Source organism: Plectropomus leopardus, chromosome 3 (assembly GCF_026936395.1).
Source record: "Plectropomus leopardus strain MGB_pleo_1.0 chromosome 3, ASM2693639v1, whole genome shotgun sequence".
NCBI classification, from domain to species: Eukaryota; Metazoa; Chordata; class Actinopteri; order Perciformes; family Serranidae; genus Plectropomus; species Plectropomus leopardus.
This window is the reverse complement of record NC_142178.1, coordinates 28,643,778-28,664,073: the sequence shown is the minus strand read 5'-3', so window position 1 is coordinate 28,664,073 and position 20,296 is coordinate 28,643,778. Positions and strand designations below refer to the sequence as shown.

General features: G+C 40.2%; 1 protein-coding gene across 6 annotated transcripts in view; it reads right to left on the bottom strand.

The window, feature by feature from the left end:
* The window catches only part of sorcs1 (sortilin-related VPS10 domain containing receptor 1), a 185,944-nt gene that overhangs the window by 35,999 nt on the left and 129,649 nt on the right, over window positions 1–20,296 (bottom strand). For all 6 annotated transcript variants that reach the window (XR_015776289.1, XR_015776288.1, XM_088075992.1 and 3 more), the window contains exons 5-11: window positions 14,774–14,847; window positions 9,872–9,936; window positions 8,379–8,497; window positions 8,082–8,171; window positions 5,382–5,561; window positions 4,170–4,316; window positions 3,210–3,312 (exon numbers count right to left, since the gene is read on the bottom strand). Coding sequence is in view for 4 of the 6 variants with exons in the window: in XM_088075992.1 (XP_087932118.1) it covers window positions 3,210–3,312; window positions 4,170–4,316; window positions 5,382–5,561; window positions 8,082–8,171; window positions 8,379–8,497; window positions 9,872–9,936; window positions 14,774–14,847 (778 nt within the window). In the remaining 2 variants the exon portion in view is untranslated. The remainder of the gene's footprint in view (window positions 1–3,209; window positions 3,313–4,169; window positions 4,317–5,381; window positions 5,562–8,081; window positions 8,172–8,378; window positions 8,498–9,871; window positions 9,937–14,773; window positions 14,848–20,296) is intronic.

Sequence of the window (20,296 nt, the reverse complement as noted above, 5' to 3'; positions counted from 1 at the left end):
AGCAGCTTCTTCTCAGACAAGCCCACCTGGCACCAACAACCATGCCACTTTCAAAATCACCTTTCTTCTCCATTCCTTGATTTGCTTGATTTGAACTTAAACAAATTGTCTTGACTGTGCCAACACGCCTGAACACATTGAGTTGCTGCCACATGATTGGCTAATTAGATTTTTGTGTAACAAGCAGTTGAACAGGTGTACCTAATTAAGTGGCCACTGAGTGAACAGTCTGATATTGTGCCTTTTTCTAGTCCTTAGACTGTTGGACATGCACTGTGTAATGTCTCTATATCCCCAGATTTCACACCATAAGTTAGTCATTAAAAATGTTCAAGTTTTGTTGATGGCAAAAACTACCCAAATTAGCCCAAGGATGTAAAAGCAAAGATTTTTTTCCCCCTTTCCTGGCATCTTAAGAGGGAGTTAAAGCCACAGTGAGACTGAGAAGTGTGGGTTGTTTTACAAGCTAATGATAAAACAATACCAGACTTCCTCTGGCTCAGTTTATTTTGGCCGTTTTGTAGCTTGAATAATGACACAGATCAAACAAAATCAGCCCATTGTTCTATTCCCACATCCCTGAAACTTGTTTAATTCACATTGTTTCACAGGTCCAGACACCTTCTCCAGACACCTGAGGCGTGTGCTGATGTGTTATTGACAGTGCTGGTCCATGCGGGAGTAAATATCACTGAGGTGTGAATTCACCTGGGGGGCTGCTGATCTCATATTCCTCCATTTCTTTGTTTTCTCCCTGCTGAGTCAATGAGAGTCTTTGCTTTCACTCCTGTGTTCTCAAAAACAGCCATGCTCTGAGGGCTAAAACAGGAAGATTATATACCTTTCGTTGTGTCATTTGCCCTGTTCAAAGGTGAGGTGACACATGCATGTTGTCAGAAGCCCGCGGGAGCTGTACACTGAGGCTGAACAGGGACAAACTATTGAAAACACAAAGTAAAGAGCAAAAACTTGCAAACAGCCAAATGCAATGGCATAGAGGAAGGCTGAGTTGAGAGCTGCAGTGCCATATTGGAAGCATCACTGCACTGAAATGTTGAGTGCCAAGATTTTCAACTAACTGAAAGAACCAGAGTTTTTTGGCTTGGTCTGTCTAAGTGATTTTCGTGGTCTTTGTCTCCTCGAGTTAACATAACACTATCTAATGCGTCAGTGGATGGAGAAAAAAAAACTCCACAAAAGAGGAGATGCACTATTTGATTGCAAATGCCATTGCCAATAAAAACACAACTCAGGGAAAACCAGATTCATGTCTCCTTTGTTGTTGTGTTGTGCTGAATAATATTTGAGCAAACACAGAATTCATTTCACCTCATCAACTGAATGCATCCTGGTAGCATTGTTTTAGAGCTGGATTAGCTTTAATAAGTGTAGCTTCTATTTGTATAGTAAAATGTAAGTCTGATCTAATCCAGTGGCATTAAAGGTCAAGTGTGTAAGATTTAGGGGGATTTAGTGGCATCTAGAGGCGAGGAATGCAGATTGCAACCTGCTGAATACTCTCCTGGTTAGAATTCCTTCAGTTTTCATTGTTCATGAGGTCTTGACTGATAGCCAAATTATCTGCAGAGGTCTCTCCCTCTCCAAAACAAACGGACCCGAGGCCAAATGCATAAATGATGTGTATGCACAAAAAAACATGCAACGACTTCTTCCTGCACATAATATTGTATTTGTGAATCTCACACAGTCTTAAGACCAGAGGTAAACGCGGGTTTAGCCAAGACAGTTGCGGGCGAAATAATGAGGACGAGATTAAACATGGGCTCAGTTGAGAAATGGATAACATTATTTTTGGTTGTTTGCCAATTTCACTGATTTTTATTTTTGCAGCCTGCACGGTGCTCTGTAAAATGTAACTCGAAGGCCCATTTATAAAAATCTATTTTGAATTATTAATGACTGATGAATTTCATCATTGTTTTAATTTACATACATCTCCCTGTTAGTGATCGTTTAATTTTATCCTCCGAAGAACTTTTAAAGTTAGTTTCAACATGAGCGCTGAGTGAATTATTGATCATCACTTTGATATTAAATAATAATCATGAATGAGATCTTGACACGATGACGGTTTGCAGATATGTGATGGATTAATGATACGGATGATAAAAATTGCCACAGCTTTGTTAAACAACAGCTGCTCTGGCAACACAGTCGGTGAAATTTCACTTTACCACATTTCTCATTGAGGGGTCAAATTAGTGGTATCAGAGGGGCACAAATACTGATATGCAAATGTTTCATTGAAGCTGTTTCTAAATTCATTCATGGCAAACTGTGGGTGTGTAAATGAGGCCTGTGCACATACGCCAAGCAACACAATAATCAAGATTTATATTACAGCAACAGGTGCTCAGCTTCATAAATCTGACAAAAATAATGCCTGTGCATATTTCTGGCTTTGTGCGTGAACACAGTTTTACTTGTGAATCTGAACAGAGTTTTATGCATCTGGCCCGTGATGATTTGAATTGGCAAAAAAATCACTAAATTGAGCGGGTTCATGTTAAAAAATTTTTTTCCAAAAGTGCTCGTCATGCAGAGGCTGCCAAATACGGTCGATGTAAAAAATTCAAATGGCCTCATCTAGAGCTAGTATTTGGTTTGTCCGTTCTATTTTTTATTTTTTAAGATTATTTTTTTGGCTTTTTGCCATTATTCAGACAGGGCAGCAAACGTGTCAAATGGGGAAAGTGAAGGAATGACATACAAGAGCCTCAGGTCACAGTTAAACCAGCAGTTGCTGCAGCCAGGACGAAGCCTCTGTACATTGGGAGCCCGCTCTACCAGGTGAGCGTCCCTGGTTTGTCCGTTCTGGGCTACTGTAGAAACATTGTGGTGCAATATGGTGGACTCTATGGACGAGACCTGCTTCCTATGTGGATATAAATGGTGCATTCTAAGGTAACAAAACACAACGATTCTTATTTTCAGGTGATTATATACTAAAGAAACATACTTATTTCATTATATAACATTTCTTATCCAATATGTCCCCCTAAATTCTACACACAGGACTTTTAAATCAAAACACAATTCTATTTAAAAACTACAAATAACATGAAAAAAAATGTCAGAGAGGGCTGCAATAGGGTTTTTTGTTTTTTAAGAAAAAACTGTCAGAGCTTCAAGTCGACAGAGAAAAGAGAAACAAACATGTCACTCAAAAGAGGCTCCTTCTCACCCACCTGATGCGACAATAAGCCCCGGCGCTGAGTCCCTGCTGGCTATATTTCCAGATGTGTAGGGATTCGCAGACACGTGCAGATGGAGATGTAATGAACAGTACGGCTGCAGAAAATAAATCACAAACTCAGTTATCAAACCTCTGAAACAACATCACTAAAAACCTTCACGAGACACTTCTGAATAAAGCGTCTGTTGCATCGACTTGGATGCACAACCCTCCCAAGTCATAAGTTTTATCACAAACACCATTTCCCCATTGGCTGGTTTCACCATTAATTTTGATTGGGTTAACCTTTACTGACACAATTCTCATTACGAGCCAGCAAAATGCCAGTGGTGCAGGGCATGTTGTGACGGGCTGTTTAGAGGTTTATTAAAACTCTGACATTTCCTGACAAATGACTGTATAATACGGGCAGAAGGCAAGGCATGCAGCGGAATTACTAATTGGTTCATCAAAAAGGGGTGATTATTTTTTATATAAAGTCATGTTAAGAGAATCGGCTAATGCAGCAGTGACACAAACCATCAGATCTACGCTGTCATCTTAGTCTGGCTTCTTTTGGGCGGTTGCAGTGCTTAAATGACAAACAACATCTTGAAAACATACACAGTTAGATTCTTTACTCTGGCTTTTGAGTGAAAACTCGAAAAATATGAGGAGCGGCCAACTTTCAGAGGCTTTCGGGAATAAAAGACATAAAAAAGAAGCTTTCCTGTCAGACACCTCTTTTTCTCTGTGTTTCTTAAATGGGAGGTCAGCTTATTGGACTGAATCAAAATGGCTGACCTTTCAGCTCAGCAGCCTCAGAGCACTCAGCTTTGACGGGCGCTGCTCTTTCTGAGCTCGGCCTCTCATTGCTGCTGGGATCAGTCAACTCCTGTCAAGGCCTCTCTTTGATGGAAACGCACACATACAAAAACACGTATGAACGCGGCGCTACCTCGCAGATACTCACGAGCACACAGTGAATGCTGTTGCCTCTCAGGTCTTTGCTCGGGGCCTGCAGTAACCTCCAGTCTCTGCCTCTGTTGTAGGTGATGTGCGTCTTCACTTGGTTGTCCGTCTTTTTGTTGGCGAGGAACATCCCTTTTATTCCTGCTACCTGGGAAATTAGAAAGAAAACAGCTCACAAACAGACTTCACATGTCCAAAAGATATTTCTATATCTTCGAGTCACGTTGCAGAAAATGAAAGCAACGCACTGCAAAGCAATCGCACGCCCTGGGGCAATGCAGCCGCACACACGCACCTATTCTGTATTCCCAACAAAAACCAAACACAGCCACAAACACTGAGTGGGAAATGATTGACTGTCTGGGGACTTTTGAGTAATCAATGCGTGTCTTAAATGAATCTGACTCCTTGTTGGAGGCCCGGAGGAATAGCTCGGGGAGACTGAATTGAGTCAGTGAGAGTCATATCAGGTGATGAAACTCCACTTTAGTAATTGACAGATACTTCAATCTCCCTTGGAGGCGAGATTTAGCATATTCTACGTTTTGGGTGGCGACCTCAATCAAGACAGTGGATTTGATTTTATCACCAAGGCCACAGCAAGACATGAGCATCAGCATCTTAATTATTTGATTTGGAGATATAGTTTTAGTCTACTATGCCTTTAAAAATCATACCTGAGTGCCAGAGCTTCACATTAGCCCTTAACACACTTTTTTCTTTCTTTTTGGATTAGGTGCATTTTGTGAAGTAATATCTGCAGTTATTCATCAAAGAAAGAAATAATCTCAGCCTCCCAAAAATCTATATCCCTGGCACAATCCCCTCTTGCCTTTGTTGATGTCAGCACTTTGAAGCTGCTTCGTATTCACACAATGTGCTCTGAAGACTGTAGGCCTACAGCAGCAGGGGTTGTTTCCAAAATGACAAAACAAGTACATTTCATCATCTCTGCCTCCTGGCTCTAAAATATTGATCAGTGTTCATAATAAACTTGTGGGTTGAGCACTCATCAAGCAGGCCTTTATTTGATACTGTTATTCAAAAAGGAGAAATTGGCCAGAATGAATACTGCAGACTTGGGGGGTGGGGTGTGTGGCGTCGGGCCTTGTGTTCAGCATACTAATCTAAAACTAAAGCAGAGTCATTCCATTTTCAGCAGCCCATAATACTCTGCTACACAGAATTTTATGTCGTGTCTATGTTTGTTTACCTCATAGAGGTCGACCATGACGTTGCCCTCGGGGCCCATACTGCTGACCACGTTCTCCAGGGCCAGGGTGTAGTAGACCCCCGATGTGTCCGACACGTACAGGTTGTAGGTTTCGTTCTGGTTCCACTCTTGTACGGCTGCAACCACACGATTTTCATCTGTGCTGATCACATGGAGGTCCTGGCAGAGAAGCAAAGTTAACACCAGCAGATTCTTATTAAGATTCCATTTTTTCCTGGTTTTCGTTTAATCTGCAGTGTGGTGTGTTTTTCAGTTTACTTTTGTGCTGTAGTGAAGTGAGACGTGCTGACATATGTTGAATTTTTTATGTGATGAGAAAGTTATATCTTCATTTGGTATGTAATCATAAGAAAGGCTAATAAATGCGAACTTTCACACAACTCGTGAATAGTAATCCCAGTGTCATTTATCCGGTCGTGTGCTCAGTACTTCCCAAACATGCATTTTGATTCTGATTTACAACTTATCACTACAAACAGTCTCATGCATGGCTGAGTAGTGTGCACAGACACTCTCACTGGTGTGTGATACTCACAGGTGGGAGTGTTTTAAATCATAAGGTTTTAGTGAAAAAGCTGTTTTTGAGAGGCACTGAGCATATGTAACATATGATGACGCATGTGACTTTGCCCTTTTGGATTCTTTGTTCACTGTGGAGACATGGAAAATAAAAACAAAAACAAAAAAATCTCCATGAATTCAGTGCAACACATAGTGAGTTACTGAAGTATAAAAATGATCATTTTCAAAAGTATTCATTTAACTTTTATATTCATTTATCCTAAAATAGAAAAAAACTGAAAAGCAACAGCCCTGAATACACTCCAATTTAAAGTTGGCATTTGTGAAGGTTTAATTTGCTCCTTAAAAACATTTTCTCTTATGCCTCAACGAGAAATACAAAGACTTTTAGATTGTATACTGTTTTACCCTCCTGCTGCGTTTAATCATATTCAATAATCAGAATTGCTACATCCTCCGCATTCACGTATCTTAACTAAGAGGATACTAACATCATCAACACTGTGTCAGGCTTATTGGGCAGAGATTAAGCAGCTGAGGCCACGCTGTTTGGCTGTGTACTTCATCTACCTCTGACTGTGCCAATAACACCTTGCAGTCAGCCGACAGCAACCCGGGGCGCCTAGGGCTTGATTGAATAAAACATGTCTAATTGTCAATGGGGACGTGACAAGCGAGGCCATGTGCACATGAAGCAGCACGGAATAACAATTCTGGAAACACTGTGAGAGTTACTTTTGGCCTTGATTTGCCCATAAATAACAAAGAGAGTGTCACGCAGAGCCGGCGATGAACTGACGCCTTACTGCAACTTTAGCCCACATACCAAACAAAGCTGGAAGCGAATTATGTGCCTGCGAATGCAAACTACTTCCATGAAACAGCAGCAACTAAATTTGAAATTTGTCTCACATATTCTCTGTGACCCATGATGAAATATCAACTCTTACTGAGAATTAATTCACTATTTATTAATCACCCGGTGAGTGGAGAATCCAAAAAGACTTCATGAATTGAAGTATATAGTGACCCTGAAAATACATGTTTGGGGAGTGCTGAACATATGAGTAGATAAATGAGACTCGGGTTATTCCGCAGGAGTTGTGAGAAAGTTTGGAAAGTGATATTTTGATATAGTTTTGCTGTTGTTAAACAAGGCTCCCATTTACTTTAACTCACGAGGAGTGTTTGCTTTGTTTTTGATTTCCCGCTCACTGGGGGGCATGCAAGACGAAATTCACAAATTCAACAGCGGTGAATGATCAGTATACAAATTATCATCAAGGTTCCCACACATTTTCATGGACAAAATTTCAAAACATTTCCATGACTTTCCAAGGACCCATATTAAAAAAAAGATTTCTTGTGCCACTTGCCCAGCATTTTTTTTTTTTTTATATATGTCAGATTCAAACTCTGTCCAAACAAAACTTCAGCTTGCTGATATACGTGGAAGGAGAGACAGAACATGAATAGGAAATAAAGTATCATATGTAATGATTAACAAAATATTGTCGCACACTGATGCATATTAGAGCAATGTTATGTCAACAGCTACACAAAATTACAGGGAGGTTATCCACAGGAGATTACAATAACAATTTAATTACACACAAACTTTAAATGTTTTCTACTTAGTAACATGGCTTTTCCAGGCCTGGAAAATGTCTTTATAAAATTCCATGCTTTTTCTAAGTTTTCCATGACTGTGGGAACTCTGTATAATTTTGCAAGGAAAGGATTCTTTTAAATGTTATATATCTTTTTTATTCTAAAATTAATAGAATAAAAAAACATCAACTAACCTGAATACACTCTAAGTTGAGCAGCACAGAATAATAATTCTGGAAACACTGTGAGAGTTACTTTTGGCCTTGAATAACAAAGAGAGTGTCATGCAGAACCAGCGATGAACTGACGCCTTACTGCAACGTTAGCCCACATACCAAACAAAGCTTGAAGCAAATTATGTGTCTTCAAATGCAGAATACTTCCATGAAACAGCAGCAAATGAATTTGAAATTTGTCTCACATATTTTCAGTGACCCATGATGAAATGTGGGCTCTTGCCGAGGATTAATTCATTATTTGTTAACATCAAGATTGTGAGTGTCTGGTCATGTTAATTGAATTTTAATCAGGCAGTGTATTTGTTACCTTGGGCAGTGTGTACTTGGGCAGCTTCATTGGTGTGAAGACATCTCTTTTAGCTGACACATAGTAGATTGGCCTCCCTGCGGCTGACACCTTAGGGCGATGAAACCATTGAGTGAAAACATTGAGAAGACACATAAAATCAAACAAAGCATTTTCAGTCACCACAGACACACACAAAGCTGCACTAGAAGCAACACTCCAGGAACGACCTTGAAAAATTTCCTGCAAAATCCTCACACTTTCTGCCTCAAACACCACTGTAATGTTTTTCACTGAACAAACTGGACAATTACCTACCTGGACAAACACATACTCATCTTGCACCACCAGAGAATTGGGGTCAATGTAGCCAGGGAATGGTTTGCCCTTGTTGGCATCTGTGCAGTTCTGAAGCTTGCAGGTGACATACAGCGCCTCTGCTCCCACACACACACACACACAAAAAAAAGACACACACATACACACACGTCAAGCCATGGGCATCAGGGATGGCAATGAAGAAAGGCAGCCTTCACCCAAAGCCAAGCGGCCTCTTTTGGCTCCCCACATTACTCTTGTCAATAAAGTGGTCCCAGTAAAGGAGGAGCTGGGTGGAGGGGAAGACAGATGACCAAAGAGGCCAATTGCTTTCTTTGCCTTCAATAGCAGCACCGGGAGAGAGCCTGTCCTCACATGTTAGCCTCTGCCAATTATATGTCGGCTTCGCCCACAAGCACATGATCAATAGTGATAGTCTCTGGCTGTGTGACCGTAACATCTGACATGACTGATGCTTGCTGTGTGTGTTTGTATGATTGGCTTTTCTCTATTGCGTCGGCCTCAAAGAGAGTGTTCTGACAGAAATGCGGCACTGATACTTTGAAAGCTTTTGAAACTAAGTGACAGGGAAAGATTAGAGTATTTATTAAGTGCTAAAGGGTTACTCAAACAATTTTGTGTTGCACTTCCACAAAGTTATGGAACTAACAAGACAGGCTGTTAAAATCATGGTCAAATGTGGTAGAGGCGAAGACTTGTTGACTTTAAAAGTCCTAAATAGGTCACATTTTCAATACATGCTTTCAAATGGGAACCAGGTTGTGTGCACCTGCCCCACCTCCCATACATATGAACAATTAATCTAAAATATTATTATTATTAATAATAATAATAATAATAACACAATCTTTTTATTGGACACTACCTGACTAGTCAATACCCACCATTTAGTTTATAACACAGACTTTCTGTTGTAATTTTAGTCATCAGGGGGCATTATATGATGCCTCATGACTCAAAACTGATGTTTAAATGTAAAATCAGTGGAGTTCCCCTTTGACACAAAACTCCATCAAAGTTTATCCTATTGATTGTGAATACATGATTTGTTCAGACTTGAACGTTTAGTGTGGGATCGTTCAGACAGATAATAACGTGGATAATGAGAGTGCGAATCCCATGGATTCTGACATCAGCCTCAGTAAGCAAATCAAGTCAAATACTATATATCAACCCTCAATATCCCAGTGTTCATTGTCATTCAGGAGGATGAGTGATATTTCTCTCTATACCTACGTGAGCGCCACTAAGCTAAATCACTTGCTTTTAAAAGCATTCTAATATATGCATTACTTTTCTCTCCATTGTCATTGTGTGTCCCCAGACTCGGCCATTTCCGCTGTCCCTTTGCATTACCCTTCAGCAGAATTGTCCACACAACTCCCAATTCCTCTCTACTTTAGCACAATGCTCACGATACAGTACAAAGACACGAGAAAATGGAGCGCTGAACTCGGAATTCAATTACTCACGTCCTTCAGAGATGCTGGTTTCCAGGTGAATTAAGCCCGGCTCTTTGTCCAAACCCATTTTCGACCTGAAAGGCAGACAAATGTGTTTCAGGAACATCACCATTGGTCTTTTTGCCTCCGGGCAGATGCCACCTACCGTAGCTGCTGTCTGACCTGATGGATTGCACGCTGGAAAGTCATACAAATTTATAACTACAGAGAGGTTAAGTCATCTGCTGTGGCAATTGTGGTAAACATCAGCAGGAATTGGGTACTGGGATTGCCGTGTCTTTGTCTTCATTGTGGATGGCAGTTTAAAGTGTGAGGAAAAAGGACCTCAGGTTTACTGTGTGATCTAAATGTTTAGAGCACCCAGAAGGTCCTTTTCCCCCCCAGACGGATGGAGGAGGACGTTTCCTGACATCATTAGGAGAGGAAAAGCCATTGATTTTCTCTCTACAGTAGGGATGTCCGCAGATGGAATAGCATATAATCATTACGGCATTAAATATGTATTAAAAAGACTGGCGGATCAGAGGAGAAGCAAAGGCAGCACACACATGGAGGGAGAACAGGGAGGTGGAGAGAGACAGTGGGAGAGAAAGAGAGGGAGATAAAGAGAGAATGTGTCCACAGGTAGCACACACATTAATGGAAAGAGAAATAAAGGGGGGGCTGTGTGAGGGGAATGAGAAGCAGACTACCGTAGTGTCTAATCATTGTACTTATTGGTAGTATTGGTGATTTCCCAGATGAAACGCAGCTGTGAATCGGATGGCCTACTTATCCACACCACATTTCCATTTTCACTGAAAAATCCATTCAGGTACCCAAGAACAGCACGAGGCAGGCAAACAATACCTCTTTGAGTTAGTGCAGCTATACGCTTTGTTTAAACGTGTATATTTTCACCATTAAAGGATAGGAGGCAGAGCTTCCAAGTTGCTGGCCCACCGAAGTGTCTCTGTGTATGCATGACAGTAGTTTGGACAGCTGTGTGGTCTCTGAGGACACTTGATGTCAGAACAGGTGGAGCTGGAGCTGTGGCCTAGCAAAAATATCACGTACGGGCGGCTCCAGATGTTTTCGTGAAGATTTGTAATGTCATATTCAAAGCATTTTCACGGAAGCACCAGCTAAGCTCACAAACTGATTAGGGCTGAATGCGGTGGAATTTAGAGTGCTGTTTGTTCGAGTCTGCGCCTCATACAAGCCCACCCGCGCTGTGTGACCGAACGCCACTCAGGTCGACCAAATGAGCTTATGTCTCTTAACATGTTTGGTGGCAGCATGTACAGCAGGCATAAGCTCCCTCTGCAGCCTCATTACTGGGGCTAGCACCACACCTACCACACAGTGCGCGTCCCAAAATAGAACTCTGACAGCTTCTGCAGTATCAGCCCTCCAGGCTCCCTTCACTCCTGGCTGCCCAGCTTGTTACTACCCTGACAGTTTGTTGAGGTGAAAGCTTTTTGTTAGAGTTAGTTACTGTATAGAGAGAGGCCAGATATGCTAGATACCACTGAGGTAGACAACGCCCGTGACCTGATGACAGTGAGACCATTTAGCTGAGGAAAAGACGGGAGAGCAGGGTGCAATAATAAAAAAATGCAAGGCCAAGCGGCAACCTCCGAGGCTAAAAAATGAAGCCAAAGTGCCAAAAAGTACTGCTTAGCGAATGGCCACTTGACGTTGGCTCCAAAATGTAAACTAATAATGTTTTTGGTCTCAACAGCAAATTTCAACATTCATGAAAACTGCACAGGGTGGCATTTTTTTTAAAGAACTCACCTGTTTACATGTCATCAAGGCTTAAAATTATGCATATTTAGGAGCGGGCCCCTTGAGTGAAACGCTGTCTGTGTGGCGTCGCTATTGCTCATCCACAGCTCCAGCCTTTTGTCCAAATATGGTCACTTCTGATATGGTCACTTCTGATATGGTCACTTCTGGCTCCAAAAAAACCCCACAAGGTTTCAATTCAGCATACCACAAATCAATGGGTGATGTCATATTAGCTACGTCCATTATTTTGTACAATCTATGGTTAAGGGGGATTTATAGTTGTACGTACGCAGAGCCGCGCAGAGTCTATGCCGATGTGAGCATTTAGACATATGCTGTGGCGTATCGCTCTGCAGTTACACCTCCAAAATACTAGTCTGTAGTGGAGTTTCTGTTAAGTACTGTAAAATTTGCTTGATTCAAAACAAGCACACAGCACACATTAAACATGGCTTACTAGTGACAAAAACAAACACAAGTTAATGTGTTATAACTCATAAAGTTCACAGACAAAACATTTTCCTTCTGCGGGACACGTTTTCTCCACAAATGCAACAATCATGCTAACTAGGGCTGCCCTTTGAATGTCAGAGATTCAAATCATCAGTTGGAGACCCCTCAGTCGACTGAGATTGCTTAAAATCAAGCAATTATTCTCTTTTAGTGTGTGTGTGTGTGTGTGTGTGTGTGCTGTGCCATGTTCTTCTGGGGATGTTTTGGGGACCAAAAAGCAGCATTGGGGTTCTCAGTCAGAAGAGTTTGAGCATCAGACACTTAATTTCCTGTATTCTAGTGTATTTTTTTAATGCACCAATTAGCAATTTATGTTATAAATATCTTTATTTTGTCAAAATTAAAGTCCTCTGCTTCTGTTGCTTTCATATTTTTGTTGTGAGGGACAAAAGCATGTTCTGAATATTGAAGGGAACATGTCCCCTGCTTCCCCTGAAATCTACACCTAATGACTATGCAGCAAGATGCTTAATATCACAATTTGGCTTCAAAGGCATGGCTGAGAGGAACCATTATATTATTTCAATCTTCATATATCTTATTTCATCACAAAGGATAGCAATACTCAGATTCCACCCAAAACTGATTTTGAAGCCTCTCTCCACAGCTGAACACTGTCGGTCACATAATGTAACTGTCTGCCACAGAGGAAGATCAGGCATGTCAGACAAATGAATAATGAAAATCTTAAAAACCTCTCTGGCTCATCTGCTCCTCAATTTGTGGGAGAGGCAATGACGTTATCTGTTCAGGACATTTACAATGTCAAAAGTGCTCTTCATTTGGCTTTGAGTTCAGCATCAGTTTTACTGATAGTCGTCACGCAATAATTGTTTTGTATCAGCAATACAGTGTGTCCAGAACTGTAGAAAATATACTGTATACAGTATGTTTAAAAACTGACAGTGCTTTTGTTTTAATGTCTGTGTATTCTAACTTTGTATGTTCAGGAGGTACACATTAAATAGTTGTTCATAGTTTTTTTGAACTATAGGTGAATCCTGTATATGTGGAAATGACTAAACCTGAAAACTCACAGTAATCAAAATTAAGGCTGACAGATTCATTCTATTTATATTGACATTTTTATATTGCAATTTGAATAAGCAATCATTATTATTCATGTTTATTTTAACAAGCTGTAAGAAAAGTTTTAGTTTGCGAAAGCTGACTCCCCCTGGTGACAAGACAACTGTTGCCTGCAAATTCAGTCTTGTAGCCAATAAAGTGTTTCTGCGAGGCGTCCAAACTGCACAATGAAATGCTTGGCTGTTGTCTGGTCTGGCTCTTTGCATGCTGCTACAGTTAACGTTCAGTCACAGATGGTTTCTCCAAAAAAAATAGAAGGCCTGTAACTATGAATTTGGGAAGGTAGAGTGGAGTGTTTTGTTTTGTTGTTCAAAAAGATAAAGAGAGTGGTGACGAAAAGCCGACAGTTTGTTTCACAGTATTTTCACACAATACCTAGTTAGCAGCTAACTCACTAATCATTTAGTGTAAATGACCAAGTGTCACCCTGCGGGACTGAAAAAACATGCCAAAAACTGCTGTTCCTCAAATAGCTGAAGCTGGTTCAAAGAAGACACAATTCCCTTTGACCCCTATGTTTAAATGCCCAACTTTACGTGGAAATATTTACAGCCATAATACAAAAAACAAACAAACAAAACAAGCATGGTTTTGTTATCTATAGCTAATTTCCCTCTTTCTGACAACTGTGCAGAGGTGTATTTTTAACTTACCAGTTTAAATGTTATTTAGGCTCAAAGTTAGTAAAGGCATCGCCGCTTTGAGTGAAAGGTGAATGCCTTCTGTTGATATGACCATGGCAACACTACATGTAGTTAATGTAACCACTACGTAACCATGGCATTTATGTGTAGCCCTAGCTGATGTGATTTCAATGTGTTTTCAGGGCCTTAAAATTTAATTGTAACATTTTGGTCACCGAAGAAAACTTGTCAGCAGTTCAAATATACTAAAGACCCTTTAAGGAGACAGATATTTAGTTTTTCCAGTAGGTACATTTTGTTAGTCTTCAAAGTGAAAATTAGCATTAGCATTAACAGAGTTAACCAAAGCTGTAAATGCATTGTGCAGCTAGCGTTACGGTTAGCTCCACCCTCTCGTCCAAATATGGTCATTTATGGCTCCTAAAACCCAGGAGTGAAATAACTGTGTCTACATACATTATTTCAACAACAACAACAACATCAAAAACAACAACAACGTCATCAGAAATGATCAAAAGTGGCTGGTTATTAAAATGGATTTTCCCAGTTAGATGTTTAAGCTAAACATAACTGTTTAAGGCTCATTACCTCAATAGGTTACAAAGCAGACCTTTGGATCAGTGAGCATGTGGTGTCAGTCTGTAAGTGCATTATTAGTTTAATATACTTACCAGCTATCTTAACTAGTAGCTTGTCACTATTAACATTTAATATGGGCAACAGCATAGGCTAGCTGTGAACTGTTAGCACTGTATCATTTGGAATAACATGATTCATTTTGAAAAATACAATTACACCACTCAAAATGTTTACTGAATCTGAGCTCTTGGATCTATTCTTCAACACAAATTGCCTACAACTTGTTGAACAATGTCCGAATCTGTGTACTTACCAGTAGAAACGATTGGGAGCCACTCTCTCGTGCACCACTTGCCACCTTCTCCCAAACTCCACCGAGCTGTAGAGCTGTAGCAAGAAAACCAGGCACAAGTTCAGCTTCCATTCACATCTTGACAGCCGATCAAATTCACCATTTTGTCAAACACAATTCATCCTACTATTAATGTTGCTGCGCTTGCCCTCAAAATGGTGCATTTGCACAGGACTTTTCTCTGGGTTTGTTTTCACACTTTGATTTACTTAGTACCTCAGTGATCCCTTTAACAGCAGCAGTGTAACGTTGAGTGGGAGATGAACTCTCTCACTGAGTCACACATGCATACATTCACACACACTGTATGTACAAGTTCTTTATTAGAATCCGCTAAATTAGATTTGAATTTACATAAGACTCAACCACTGCAGAGGAATAACATGGCTTAAGGACATTTATGGATTCAAGCATTGTCTGCCTTCCCACACAACTACCCATTACTGCAGGAACCTTACAGGGATTATTGCCATACACACAGATTTACACACACACTGACAACCAAACTAAGAAAAGAACCATAAAGAAAATATACAGGGCACAAGTATTTCTGCACCACTTGACACAGAAAGGGGCGTACAATGCATAGGAAATCTCTGTAAAATGTGAACTGTCCATAAAAATAAGAACCCTCATTTGTTCCCATGATTGTCCCTTTGAAATTTCAGAGGTCCCTGTTTCATCAGATTTAGGTTGAATTCTTTAACCAGATGAATGAATTAAGTAGCTGGTTTTGGTTTGATTTGCCCAACTGTCTGTTTCTGAGATGTCCAAACACGTTTTAATATAATTGAGGAAAATACAGTTTTCAATTACCAAAAAATATATTGTTAAAAAAAGTCCATAGAAAAGTTTCTTTCCAGAAACAATTACCTGTTTTTAAATTGAAATACACTTTCTTCAAGAAAAAATGTATCTTCATACAACATTTAATATAATACCTAATGAATTTGCGCTCAACGGCAATGCGCCCCTGACAGTTAGGTTAGTTTAGGGTTAAACGCAGCATTCTGCAGAATACTCTAAGGGCCACGCACACAAGCGTGATAGAAATGTATTTACTGTTTAAAACTTCTTCAAGGAACCAATTTTGATCAAATTTCCTCCAAGAATGGGTTTATGTGGTGAAAAAGCTCATAAAAGTGAGAGAATAACGACAATGCGCCCCTGACGGTTAGGTTTGTTGTTGGAAAGGAGTCATGGTTGGTCATAGTCACATTAAATAGGCCTATTCAGTGTAATGTTATGTAGGTGAGGTTTAGGAGAAACATGGTCAGCCAGGTAGCAGCAGGTCACTAGTGGAGTTGCAAAGGCATTTCTCAACACTGCTGGTCTCCTCCAAAATCTGCACATGCATGCAGCATGCGCCATTCTCATCCTCTAAACTGCACGGCTGTGGCAGGGTCGTTCTTCACATTTTCTCCAAAATTACTTCATTGTATGGGCTTTGGATCTTGCAACTGACATTCTTTTCTACACTGTAGCGACAACATGTACAAATGCCACATAGATGACGATGCAAGTGTATTTGGATACAGAACAATATTGTCAATGTGAAGGCTGAGTGGTGGAGAAGGTGGAAGGTGGACAACTTGTGCTCAGTAATGGTACAAATCGACTGCACCTTTTGTTTAAACCTTTAAAGAACCCTTTTGTTTTTTAAAGCTGCATTAATTAATATTTCCATAAGAACAATGCATCTTATGACTATGTGTAATATAAAGAGTCGCTGGTAGTGACAATTTGCAAAAAATAATCACCACATCCTGCAGTTAATGTCAGATATACAGAGCTTTTGGGACACTTTTAACGAAGTGTTTTGATTTTCTGGCCAGTAAGCTTCCCGACAGAGTCTTGCTCACTGCTTTCATCAACCTTGTTTACAGATGCAGCATGCAGCTGTTTTTAGCCAAAAAACTCCTTTAAACTCACTATATGTTACCTGCCTATAACTGAACAGCAGACAAAGTGACTAGGTAATTAACATTGTGGAGCATTTAGAAGCAAGAGATTTAGTTATTTGCCAGGAGTTGGTGTAAGCAAAAACAGAGCAAAAAGGGAGTGAATACTGGATATTTATACATGTCGATTTGCCAAAAACAAGGTTTCAAATGAAAGCTAATGTCGACTTGTGTAAGTTGGATGTGTAACACTTCAAAAGGTGACAGTGTTTCCCACAGAATCAGAATCTATATGTAGCAGTAGCTGCGACAGGGAGGTGTGATAGTGTCACCAAACTTCCCATTTGTTTCAATCTTGTGTTCGAGAGTCCAATTTTTTGCATTCTGTGCCTCCTCTCTAAATTCAGATGTTTTTTGCAGGTTTGTGAATGCAGTGCAGGTGAATCTCATTATAAGCTATTTATATCTCTTACGGTTTGAGTCTCAGCGTGAATAGTCGATCAGTTGAGTCAGTCAGAGCTGATCCAATTGATGGAGAGGAGAAGCAGAGTGCAGAAAGAGTGAATGCAAACTTTTAGACACAGCACAATGAACAGTTAAGTTTCACTTTTTACATTAATTTGAGCATCGCACAGCTACTGTACAAGAGGTGAGAAAACATGTTTTTTTTTTCCCTAACAATTTAAATGTTCTGGCCCTTCAGGTTCTGGTATAACAAATGACAATTAGCAGTCTTGGGCGCCCTGGTAGTTCACCAGGTAGAGTGCGTACCAGTCAGGCATTTAGCAATGGCCTGAGTTCACTACCAGCCTGGGCCCTTTTGCGGCATGTCACCCTCTTTGTCTTCCCTGTTTTTTCTGTCTCTCTCTGTCACTTGCTGAATAAAAGGAAAAAAAGAAAAAGAAAAAATCGCAGTCTTATTTTCTGGGGGCATACCTTTGTCTGATAGCTGACAGGAGAGCGATAACAATGGCCAACCATGGTCACTGCGGTCATGGTCAGTGTCTTAACCCCTCATACCCCAAATAAACAGGTATGAATATGCATTGTGCCCACACATTCTGTTGGTTGCCCTGTAAATCAGCAACCTCACTCTTATACTTAGTGTAGTCCTTTTGTCTCCGAACACACCTGCATTCTCTGACAAAGCACAATGACAAATCCGTTTACTCTGGAGCTCACAGCTGGAATTTAATGAGGCATAAAACTTATTTCAGCGCTTCAAGCTGGACTTTTTCCATTTTAAGCATGAGCGACCACGCATAATGTGTAAACAATCATTTATTAGAGGATAAAGAAAACGCAACTCTGTTTATATTAATTTATTTTCTAATTGCATTTATTCACTCTATCCCGCAGGGTGAAGTGTAGGCATCCATGAGCACACAGTCTCTCCGTCTTCAATCCCATACAGATTATCACTGCTGTCCAATCAATAATTTGCTTTTATTTTGCTTATAGGAGAATTATTCTTTGAAGTTCTTATTGCTTCCTTATATTTTACTGTATTTTAATGTCTTTAAATTTCCCTACAGCAATAAGAATGACAGTAATACAATGAGGCATGGCTTTAATTCAATCGTGACATTATGTGAAGCGTATTTATTTAACTCCATTGTGTGTGCTTCATTGGATCACTCCACTGTGGGCATATGCAAACAATATTTTTATTGTGACTTCTGCATCTGGTGTGTGTACATTCTCATGTCAAAGAGGGAGAGACAAACGGCGCGGGTGATGACATTTCCCTGACTTCCATGCCAAGCTGTGCTAAGCAGATGCAAGCGTAAGGGGTGCGAGGCTGAGGGGGGGAGGGGTGCAGGAAATCACTTTGACTAATTATCCTCCCGCAGCAGGTTTGTATGTAGCCAAGCAAGTGACAGTGACGAGGCAGAGAGTGGGAGACGAGGGAGGTGATGGAGGGGCGGAGGGGTCGACACAGCCTTTACAACCTCCAAAGGTCTCTCAATCAACAAATGCAGCAGCACTGCCAAAATGGGGTAAGGAAAATTGACAGAGAAGCAGTTTTAGGGTGGAGATGATGTGTGCCAGTTAAGGCTCGGGTGAGTGAGTCATCGGCTGACATATAGGGAGTGAACACACAGCATGGATGGTTAGAAAGCCACAGCCTGTTTCACTAAAACCTTCACAATGGCCCCAAAATATGTAAAAAAAGAAATCTGTCAATTTATGTAGTACAGTAAGTCTACTATGGTTTTCAAACTAGGGGCTGTGGCCCCCATAAGGCACCCATAACTGTGATGATAACTGTGTATTTTTTTTAAAACAGTGCTGATGACTGAATTACCATGACGTCTCACTAAGAACAATAGTCACTTCTGGGAAAGCAGCTTGTTTTTTTTTTTGCAGAGATATGTTAATTCGGCAAACTTGTTAATTTCTGTTGTCATTTTCAGTCATACCTGTACCATATAAAGATATATAGAAAAACAGGTGATCTGGCCTATCTGCTACGCTTATTTTATGAACTGTCTTGTTTGATAAGCAACATCTTTATTAATCCAAATCTACCGACACGGAAGCTAAACAATGTACAGCTGTGGACACGGGCCGCAGCAAAACATATTTAGCCATCTGAAAAAAGTAAATATCAGTGTAAGTATACATTAGATCTAAGTATTTGCTCCACTTTAATTTAGACAATAGCTGATGGAGGCAGCGGTAGACCAGCAACACCTTACAGTGAAGTAAAGAACTGTTTTTCTCAATGGAGCCTGGTGTTTTAGATATTTTTGATATAATGGCTTCAAAACCCCATCAGTAAGAGCTGTCTCACAGCAAGGTAAAGCTGTGAAAATATTCTACATGAGGCATTTACTTAAAGTGATATTGATTTCTTCAGATGGGCTTTTTAAAGGTGGCTTTAAACAAAAAAATTAAGGCAAAGTTTGCTCAGCACAATTATTCCAGGCATAAAATCGCAGTGTCACTTAAGTGACACAGCGGTTTTATACCTGGAAGTTATTGTGATCTGGTCCATATATTGTTTTTTATGGTGTTGCCAAGCAACCACAGAATCACTTGTACTTAGCTTGACCACTTTTTTGCTGTGAAGTGAACTTACAAATCAATGTCTTAAATGCTGTATAAAAAATTGAAAGACGGCAGGCACTTGACCCTCCAGGATGTTGTGATGATGTAATAGATACAATTAACACAAATTAAGCCAAACTTATTTTATGGGATCTTGCAATTTTGATTAATCACAGCAACCTAACAGTAAAGATGCTAATTTTAAATAGGTTAAATCTAAATTCATTGTAGAGCTGTGCGCTGTGTACTGATTCGCTCACTGCTGTGAAATCAGAAAACCACAGAAAGAGCCCACAAAATCGTGGAGGGACTGACTTTAGGACCACACAAAGGAAAATGAAGACTGGTGTTGGGATATGAGTCTCTCAGAAAGGAGAGGAGCTTTGGATGGATGGATGATGGTTGAAGACTTATTTTAGGATGAGTTGGCGACAATTTGACAGTCTGCTTTAAATCATCTAATTACACCTAATTACAGTTGGTGAAACATTAGGAAGTAGTTGAGGCTGCAGTTTGTTCAGATATGTCT